Source organism: Podarcis cretensis, assembly GCF_951804945.1.
Source record: "Podarcis cretensis genome assembly, chromosome: 3".
Lineage (NCBI taxonomy): Eukaryota > Metazoa > Chordata > Lepidosauria > Squamata > Lacertidae > Podarcis > Podarcis cretensis.
Genome location: NC_137172.1, coordinates 118009622 through 118020559, shown reverse-complemented (window position 1 = coordinate 118020559; position 10938 = coordinate 118009622). Strand labels below are relative to the sequence as shown.

General features: G+C 42.6%; 1 protein-coding gene across 1 annotated transcript in view; it reads left to right on the top strand.

Moving 5' to 3' along the window:
• The first annotated feature begins 4359 nt into the window (after nucleotides 1-4359).
• PLEK (pleckstrin) overlaps nucleotides 4360-10938 on the top strand; it is a 28501-nt gene continuing 21922 nt past the window's right edge. Inside the window, exon 1 of the mRNA XM_079970046.1 lies at nucleotides 4360-4524. Within this exon, the coding sequence (XP_079826172.1) occupies nucleotides 4471-4524 (54 nt within the window). The 5' untranslated portion in view covers nucleotides 4360-4470. The remainder of the gene's footprint in view (nucleotides 4525-10938) is intronic.

Genomic DNA, 10938 nt, shown 5'->3' with positions numbered 1-10938 from the left:
TGTTTTTTTATAGCCTTAACAGAATCAATGGCTATGTAGATTTGTTACCCTCTTATTATAATTCTGGCAAACAGCTTTTGACTCTGCTCTTCTCTCCTTGCTTAATAGTCTACTGACAGGTGGAGTCAAATCAGCACCAGATTTAGGGTGGTGCAGGGAGTTCCACCAGCACACAGGGTTCCAAGCTGAGGGGGCGCAAAGTAATGATAATAATAATAAATTTTGTTCTTCGGTCATTTAGTCATGTCCAACTCTTCGTCACTCCATGGACCAGAGCACGCCAGGCACTCCTGTCTTCCACTGCCTCCCACAGTTTGGTTAAACTCATGCTGGTAGCTTCGAGAACACTGTCCAAACCATCTCATCCTTTGTCGTCCCCTTCTCCTTGTACCCTCCATCTTTCCTAGCATCAGGGTCTTTTCCAGGGAGTCTTTTCTTCTCATGAGGTGGCCAAAGTATTGGAGCCTCAGCTTCAGGATCTGTCCTTCCAGTGAGCATTCAGGGCTGATTTCCTTCAGAATGGAGAGGTTTGATTCATTCAAACCGAGAGTCCATGGGATTCTCAAGAGTCTCCTCCAGCACCATAATTCAAAAGCATCAATTCTTTGGTGATCAGCCTTCTTTATGGTCCAGCTCTCACTTCCATACAGCACTACTGGGAAAACCATAGCTTTAACTATATGGATTTTTGATGGCAAGGTGATGATGTCTCTGCTTTTTAAGATGCTGTCTAGGTTTGTCATTGCCTTTCTCCCAAGATGCAGGCGTCTTTTAATTTCGTGACTGCTACCACCATCTGCAGTAATCATGGAGCCCAAGAAGGTAAAATCTCTCACTGCCTCCATTTCTTCCCCTTCTATTTGCCAGGAGGTGATGGGACCAGAGGCCATGATCTTCATTTTTTTGATGTTGAGCTTCAGACCATATTTTGCACTCTCCTCTTTCACCCTCATTAAGAAGTTCTTTATTTTTATTTTTTTTATAAATGTTTATTAAGATTTTTTAAATACAAATTCAAAAATAATCACCAATATAGCATATATCATAACATATTTTCAAAACCTCTTTGGACTCCCTCACATCTCCCGCTCCCACTTACATCGTCTTAAGTTTTAACCAGCAAATTATCGTCTTATTTAAATTCTTAAATCCCATTCTTTTAAACATAATCAAATCATTCTCCCAATGGTTTATATTTTCCTCGATCTACTTATCATCCTAATTCCATCTAATTTAGTGGTGGTCAATTATTTATGATCTAGCATCCTTCTTAACATTCAACCAAATTACAATACTTTTTAAAATAAGTCTTAAATTTCTTCCAGTCTTCTTCAACCTTCTCTTCTCCCAGGTCTCGGATTCTGCCAGTCATCTCGGCTAGTTCCATATAGTCTATCAGCTGCATCTGCCACTCTTCCAGTGTGGGTAGATCTTGGGTTTTCCAGTGCTTAGCGATAAGTATCCTTGCTGCTGTTGTTGCATACATAAAAAATGTTCGGTCCTTCCTTAACACCTTCTGGCCGACAATACCCAAAAGGAAGGCCTCTGGTTTCTTAGTGAAGGTATACTTAAATACCTTTTTCAGCTCATTATATATCATTTCCCAGAAAGCCTTCACTCTAGGGCAAGTCCACCAGAGGTGAAAGAATGTTCCTTCATTTTCTTTACATTTCCAACATTTATTGTCAGACAAATGGTATATTTTGGCAAGTTTAACTGGGGTCATGTACCATCTATATATCATTTTCATTACATTTTCCTTCAAAGCATTACATGCAGTGAAGTTCAACCCAATGGTCCACAACCTTTCCCAGTCCTCAAACATAATGTTGTGCCCAATATCCTGTGCCCACTTTATCATAGCCGATTTAACCATTTCATCTTGTGTATTCCATTTTAACAGCAGGTTGTACATTCTTGAAAGTATCTTAGTCTTAGGTTCTAACAGTTCTGTTTCCAATTTCGATTTCTCCACCCGGAACCCTAACTTTTTGTCATTTTTGAAAACTTCGTTAATCTGAGCGTAATGTAACCAGTCTCGCACTTTGTCCTTAATTTTCTCCAAACTCTGCAATTTCCAATTCTCTCCATCTTTCCCAATATTTTGGCCATTTGGCCTCCATATTGGGTCTTTTTCGGGCCTTAGCTTCCAGCGGTGAAAGCCACCTTGGAGTTTTATTTTCCAGTAAGTCTTTGTATTTTGTCCAGACATTAACTGCTTTTTTGACAATATGGTTCTTAAAGGCCTTATTGATCTTAACCTTGTCATACCATAAATATGCATGCCAACCAAAAGCATTGTTAAAACCTTCCAGATCCAATACATCAGTGTCTTCGAGAAGTAGCCAATCTTTTAGCCAGCAGAAAGCTGCGGCCTCATAGTACAACCTTAGGTCTGGCAGGGCAAAGCCCCCTCTTTCTTTCGCATCAGTTAATATCTTATACTTGATTCTTGGCTTTTTGCCCTGCCAGACAAACTTAGAAATATCTCTCTGCCACTTCCGGAAGCACTCCGTCTTGTCCACAATCTGTAATGTTTGAAACAAAAACAACATTCTTGGCAATACATTCATCTTGATAACAGCAATTCGGCCTAACAAAGAAAGTTTCAATTTTGTCCAACTATCTAAGTCTCTCTTAATTTCTGACCAACATTTTTCATAATTGTCCTTGAAAAGACTCAGATTTTTTGCTGTTATGTTTACCCCTAGGTACTTTACTTTTTTAACCACAGTTAGTTCTGTCTCTCTCTGAAACCGTTCTGACTCTGTATCTGTCAAATTTTTCCCCAGCACCTTAGTTTTCTGTTTGTTTAATTTAAATCCCGCCACCCGACCAAAGTCTTGAATCAATTGTAACACTCTTTTCGTACTAGATTCTGGCTCCTGCAGAGTCAAAACTAGGTCATCTGCAAAAGCTTTAAGCTTGTATTGTTTCGCTCCGACCTGAATTCCTTCCACCAACCGGTCCCCTCTAATCATGTTCAAGAGTAACTATACCGTTCTTATGCAGTTATTGCGGGGCACCCTGACATCTTTCCTCAGCGTAGCCCTTGCGAGGTTATTGAGTTGTTCTAGGACTGATTGTCTTGCGCTTTGTCCCTGGGAAAATATGTCCTATGGCTAACACATTCATTTCAGTTGTGAATATGACTGGAATTCTACCACTGGATTGTGTCTGTGGCAACAAATCCTTCTCCCATTGCACACTATTCTGACCTGTATGTTATATATGCTTCTTTTTAAAAGCAGTGAATTCTAGCAGAGCTCTCCTTCTGTAGTAATGCTTCATCTTTGGAGCGCACCCCGCCGCAGGGATTCGAACCGCCGACCTTTCGATCGGCAAGTCCTAGGCGCTGAGGCTTTAACCCACAGCGCCACCTGCGTCCCTGTCCACACCATAGGAGACTGCTAACAGTGATGCCCTCAGAGACTTTGGTGATCAAGCAGGGACACCAGGCAGACCTTGACATAACCTGGACCCAAAACACCCACCCACCCCACTCACACATGAAAGCAAAGATCACCACAGCCAATCACAAACAAACAACCACACCCTAGGCCAACCCCAACCTCTCTCACCACCAAAGGAACACAAGTGAACAACACAAGCACGCTGACACCAAACTCTACATACATTAAGCATAATAGAAACATCGCCACCCGACCCCACCCCCACCCATCTTCCCCCCCCACCCCTTTTTCTCCTCTAATGTCTCAACAAATGAAACTGATTTGTAAAAATGTTACATGGGAAAAATACGAGAGACTTTACACATACTTCTGTAAAACAAGAAAATCTTTAATAATAATAATAAAATAACCTGGACCCAAGTTGTTAAGGACTTTCAACTTTGAACTCAGATATCAGCATATGGGCCGGGGGGAAGCATGGCTCATAGCCATTGCTATCCAAAGATGATGGATGGAACAGGCAACGGAGCTTGCTGACTAAACCTCAGCTGGTGACCAGAGTTATCTGGGGAGAATCCTACCTCAATGTTCTTTATCCTAAACAAAGCTGAAAAGATGTGTTGTGATACCATTGCTGCTAGGTCATTGTCATTAAGAGAACTTCATTGTTTTTGTCTGGGTCAAATATCCCAGGCTGCTACTCCACAAGAGCGCCTCTTAAAATGTGTACTCACTTAATTTAACAAGAGAAGCTCTGTTCTCTGAGACTTATGGAAAAAGAAAATACATTGGTGGTTATTTCCCCCACCCAGTTTGTGCTAAGAGCTCAGTGTAAACAATGTTATTATTAGTTTATACTGTATTTTTAAAAGTTCTTAACTTACCATGTACACATGATTCTGCATTTCCTTCTTCCGGAAGAGGAAATGAGCCTGCTTTCATGTGATTAACAAGCAGAGGGATTTGCGAAAGTGACAGCTGTATAAATGCAGCTCGCGAAACCTTTGCATTGTCAGATGTGTTTGAATTCTACTGGAGCAGAAGGAGCAGCGCAGAGATGGAACCCGAGCGAGAACCCAGGCGTATCAGGGAAGGATACCTCGTCAAGAAGGTACGTGCGAACCATTTTGGACAAAAGCTGTGGGAGGGCAATGCTTGATCTGAGCAAACTGGAATGCCGGGCTCACTATGCTTGAGCTTGTGAACCTCAGAGCTATAACTCTCAGGCAGAGGGACAGGAGATTTACGTAGAACGCAAAAGCCTTTGCTAATCTCTGTAATATTTATGCTTGAAATACAGAGTGCCTTTTGTTTTCTGTGAGCATGCAATGGCAAGCAGGGAAGAGGGACAGGGCAGACATGCCTCTTCCACGATAGCTCGGTTGGTAGAGCATGAGACACTTCATCTCAAGGTCCTGGGTTCAAGCCCCATGTTTCAGGGGTTTGGATTGGTGACCCTCATGGTCCCTTCCAACGCTACAATTCTATGATTCTACGCATGAAATTATGCCTGTTGTGGAGAAATTGGATAGAGAGACATCATAATCCAAGAAGATGGGCTAGCCAAAAAAGCTGGCATCAGCTGGTAAAGGGCAGGCTATAAGTACAAATAACAAATATTTATTTGATGATGCTGGATGAGACCACAGAAGACTGAACTTAAAGCAAGTGATCTTTCTCTCTAAACCAATGAGATTCCTCCGGGGTAATTGACACCCACATCCCACAACACAGGATTGATGGAATGTTTGATGAGTAGGAAAACCCTACAAGGAAATGCCCAAACCACAAGACCAACTAAGATGGCAAGGGAGGAACCAAAAGAGGCTTCTTGTGTGCTGATAAGGAACTTGCCAAAGCAGAAGCTTTTCTGTTGGGGAATTCTAAGTGCCACAAACAAGAACAAAAGAGTTGGCGCTTCATCTTTGCCTAAAGTTTATTTTGGACATTTATACCCTACTTTTCTGGGGCAATTCATATGAATTAACACCGAGGGCCTTCTGGCGGTTCCCTCGCTGTGAGAAGCCAAGTTACAGGGAACCAGGCAGAGGGCCTTCTCTGTAGTGGCACCCGCCCTGTGGAACGCCCTCCCACCAGATGTCAAAGAGAAAAATAACTACCAAACTTTTAGAAGACATTGGAAGGCAGCCCTGTTTAGGGAAGCTTTTAATGTTTAATAGGTTATTGTATTTTAGTGTTTTGTTGGAAGCCGCCCAGAGTGGCTGGGGAAACTCAGACAGATGGGCAGGGTATAAATAATAAATTCTTCTTCTTCTTCTTCTTCTTCTTCTTCTTCTTCTTCTTCTTCTTCTTCTTCTTCTTCTTCTTCTTCAAAACAAACTTAACAAGAAAACAGCAGTGTCATAACACAGTGTTATAAACACCGTTATCAACAGCAGACAAAAGACATATCAAAGGCTCAGATAAAAAAATGCCCACTGGATTGAATTAGTCTTAAAAGCAAGGGAAGGCGTGGGGCCCTGATCAGCCTCTTTTCACAGGCTATTCCATAGTTTAGGTGCCACAACTGAAAAGACCTTCTCTCTTTAGCTGATGAAGGGAAAACCAGTAGGGCCTCAGAATAAAGCAGATTCATATTGAAGGAAGTGATTCATGAGATGTGCTGGTCTGAGGCCCCAGGTCTAGGGGTAGAATGTGGCCCTCCAAGCATCTCTACCTGGCCCTTGGGACTCTCTCCAGGCCACTGCCCTCAGCAGCCATGCTCCACGTGCTTTCGCCTGGCTGGAATGTGCTCTTTCCCTGCAATAATGCCTCTTGCTTGCCTGAATGAAGTTCTCTCTCTCTCTCTCTCTCTCTCTCTCTCTCTCTCTCTCTGTGTGTGTGTGTGTGTGTGTGTGTTTGTACTTCTGACTTTTACACGGCTAGAATGTAGTCAGCTATACAATGGTAACAGATGCATTTAGGAAATAAAAAGGTAAAGGTAAAGGTACCCTTGCCCATACGGGCCAGTCTTGACAGACTCTGGGGTTGTGCGCCCATCTCACTCAAGAGGCCAGGGGCCAGCGCTGTCCGGAGACACTTCCGGGTCACGTGGCCAGCATGACATCACTGCTCTGGCGAGCCAGAGCCGCACACGGAAACGCCGTTTACCTTCCCACTGGTAAGCGGTCCCTATTTATCTACTTGCACCCGGAGGTGCTTTCGAACTGCTAGGTTGGCAGGCGCTGGGACCGAGCAGCGGGAGCGCACCCCGCCGCAGGGATTCGAACCGCCGACCTTTCGATCGGCAAGTCCTAGGCGCTGAGGCTTTAACCCACAGCGCCACCTGCGTCCCATCATTTAGGAAATACACAAAGCAAAACACAGCCATTCTTCCAGATTCGCACTTCCCTGAATTTTGCCACTTCCCTAGCCAAGAAATATATGAGGGTTAAATGTGGATAAAAATACATATATCAATAATATTAACATACAGAAATGCATTATATTCAGGGAGAGTGTTTTGCAAAAAATATATGTGTTAGTAATTCCACATACACACACAAAAAAATTGTTTACTGGGAGAAATTAGCGCTAAAATGTGATCAAGTCTTCATGAGAATTTAGAAAGATAAATATTTGCACATTCCTGCAGAAATGACCTGAACCTAAGCTGGAAAAATGAGATGCAAATGAACCCAAATTGATAGATCTACCCACTCCTAGATCCATCTGGGGCTGGGTTATGACAACAGATGTGAGGAGGCTTTCTCATCTAGGGCGTGCTGGCCATGGGCTTGACTTACCAGCAGAATATATGTGGTACAACTCTCAGTGTTCAACAGGTGGGGCAGCTGGGAGCAGCCGTTGTGTTTAGGCATGTGGTGTAACAGACTCAAAGGAAAGGAGAAGTGGTATTTTGGGGAAGTTGCCCAGAGGCCACACTTCTAGTTTTCTATCTGTTCCCCTCCTAAAAAAAGAAAAGAAGTACCGGTATTATTCATTTGAGAATAATATTCAGGGAACTTCTGTCTTGGCTCTGTTCTTTGATTGATTGAAAGAGTAGACAACAATGGGTTAAAACAAAAGCACATGGGGGGGGGGGTTGTAGATGCAAAAGAGGCCAGGTCCCCTGCTTCTTTACTAATTGCATAGGAATTTCAGCAAGTGTAGCTCTGCGTCTATATACCGTATTTTTCGCTCTATAAGACGCACCAGACCACAAGACGCACCTAGTTTTTGGAGGAAGAAAACAAGAAAAAAAAATATTCTGAATCTCAGATGCCAGAACAGCAAGAGGGATCGCTGCGCAGTGAAAGCAGCAATCCCTCTTGCTGTTCTGGCTTCTGGGATAGCTGTGCAGCCTGCATTCGCTCCATAAGACGCACACACATTTCCCCTTACTTTTTAGGAGGGAAAAAGTGAGTCTTATAGATCAAAAAATACGGTAATTATTTAAGTTACAGGAGCTCTGTCCTTTTTTTCCATCTGACTAACCTACTACACCATAGGAAATGAAATCAATCCCTCCCTCCCCTACATGAACTCAGTTTGGGTTCCAGGGGTTGGGGTTTCCAAAGCCAAACTTCTTCCAGCTTGCCTTAGAAATATTACTGCAAGCTCCAGGCATGCGTGCCAGGAAGAGAAAGCCCTAGTCATTTGATTATCAGTTCTAGAGAACACAGTTTGTCTCTCATGTACGTCACAACCTGTGAAGCCCTACAAGCTCTTCAGAAATGAAATTCCCATTAATTATTTCCAAGCCAGAGCCTACAAGTCTCTTTTGGGATGGTGCACAATGCGTATGAGGATAGAACTTTGGGAGCAATTCCGAAGAAGAGATTTTGTGGCCACGATTTCAATGTAATAATAATAATAATAATAATAATAATAATTTATTATTTATACCCCGCCCATCTGGCTGGGCCTCCCCAGCCACTCTGGGCGGCTTCCATAGAAAGCAAAAATACAATAAAATATCACACGTTAAAAACTTCCCTGAACAGGGCTGCCTTAAGATGTCTTCTGAATGTCAGGTAGTTGTTAATCGCTTTGACATCTGCTGGAAGGGCGTTCCACAGGGCGGGCGCCACTACCGAGAAGGCCCTCTGCCTGGTTCCCTGTAGCTTTACTTCTCGCAGTGAGGGAACCGCCAGAAGGCCCTCGGCGCTAGACCTCAGCGTCCGGGCAGAATGATGGGGGTGGAGACGCTCCTTCAGGTATACTGGACCAAGGCCGTTTAGGGCTTTAAAGGTCAGCACCAACACTTTGAATTGTGCTCGGAAACGTACTGGGAGCCAATGTAGGTCAGACTCTACATGAAATAGGACAAAATTGCCGTTATAAGCCGTAAGGTATCACAGAAGGCAGCAAAGATTCTCTGGCCTTCGTGCGCAAAGAACGGACATCCCATACATGTAAGAAGTCCTACAATCTTAGTACAGTGGTACCTCGGGTTACATACGCTTCAGGTTACATATGCTTCAGGTTACAGACTCCGCTAACCCAGAAATAATACCTCGGGTTAAGAACTTTGCTTCAGGATGAGAACAGAAATCGTGCTCCGGCGGCGCGGTGGCAGCAGGAGGCCCCATTAGCTAAAGTGGTGCTTCAGGTTAAGAACAATTTCAGGTTAAGAATGGACCTCTGGATTATAATTAAATTTTAACATATTCTAATTTTTCCCCTTTAGTACATTAACAATCTGTCTATACCTAGTTCCTTCTAACATTTCTGCCAAAGCCATCTAGCTTCATTCCACCTTTTTTCTAAAACTCCTTAACTTTACAGTATTTCTGTAAATAATCTTTAAATTTTTTCCAATCTTCTTCCACCAACTCTTCTCCCTGGTCTTGGATTCTGCCAGTCATTTCCGCCAGTTCCATATAGTCCATCAACTTCATCATTTATAAAAATGTTAAAATTTAATTATAAGACAGAAAATAGATGAAGTTGGAAAGGACTTGCTGAAATACTTAATTGAAGTGGAATACAAAAAGGGAGGCGTGAGGAAGTCAATGAAGCAAGCATACGAAAGTTAAGATTGGAAAGATTGGAAGTGTTTTTAATTGTTTTTGTTCTGCTTTGTTGATTCAATGTTTTATGTAGTGTTTTTGTTTGTGTTTTTGTATTTTGTTATATTGTTATGTTTAATCTTTTTTTTTCTTTTTGTAATTTCCAAAATCTTAATAAATATTATCTTTTAAAAAAAAGAAAAGAAAAAAGAACGGGCCTCTGGAACGAATTAAGTACTTAACCCGAGGTACCACTGTACTGATTGATCTAGTTCAGTATGGTTGACACCGATCAGCAGCTCTCCACGACTTCAGTCCTTTCCAGTCCTACCTGGACACCCCAGGGATCAAACTGGAAACCTCTTGTGTGCAAAGCATACAGTATGCTCTGAACGGCAACCCTTCCCCTTTCAAGGAATCCCTACCCAGGCCCAGCGCCAGCTTGCAACACCCTCAGGCAGCAGGAGCTGATCAGACGCAGCATCGTTTGAGTCACTGTGGGAGATCTGAAATGGCAGCTCCCTTGCCTTGGTCATGGTGCTGCCGCTGAAGCAAAAATCTGCCTGTCAGCTAATATAGACCGCTTTGCCAAGATGTGCCCTCACATCTCCAGTTGTCCCTGAGCCTAACCAGGGCCGGCCTAGTGGTTTGTATTGCGAAGCCTTACAATATGAATAGGTAACAGGATTTCAGAAAGAGAGGTCAAAACTAGAAACAGAATTGTTAGAACCCAATACGAAGAACTTATCAAGAATGTATAATTTGCTGTTGAAATGGAACACACAGGATGAGACGGTGAAATCAGCTATGATTAAATGGGGACAGGACATCGGTCATGATATTATGTTTGCTGACTGGGAACAGTTATGGACTACCGGTATTAAATTTACTGCATGTAATGCTTTAAAAGAAAACATAATGAAAATGATCTATCGGTGGTACATGACCCCAGTCAAGCTTGCAAAAATCTATCATTTGCCAAATAATAAATGTTGGAAATGTAATGAGACTGAAGGTACTTTTTATCACCTTTGGTGGACCTGCCCGAAGATTAAAGCTTTCTGGGAAATGATCTACAATGAAATTAAGAAAGTCCTTAAGTGGACTTTTCCTAAGAAACCAGAGGCTTTTCTCTTGGACATGGTTGGCCAATTGGTGTTAAAGAAGGATAGGATTTTCTTTATGTATGCTACCACAGCAGCAAGAATTCTACTGGCGAAGTATTGGAAGATGCAAGAACTACCTACTCTGGAAGAATGGCAAACAAAGGTGATGGACTTTATGGGACTGGCTGAGATGACGGGCAGAATCCGTGACCAGGGGAAGGAGACAGTGGAAGAGGACTGGAAGAAATTTAAAATATACCTTAAAAACTGTTGCAAAATTGAGGAATGCTAAGATGTCAAGGGGTAAGAAACAGAGAATTACAGCTGTAACTAAAAAACTAAAGGAAATTTAATGAAAGGGAATCAGGATAAATTGACCAAAGGGTTGCTAAAGAATCATAAAACAAGGATGCAGGGATGGGGAGGTATGGGGAAGTCGAAGGAAAGAAGGGTATGAAAATACAA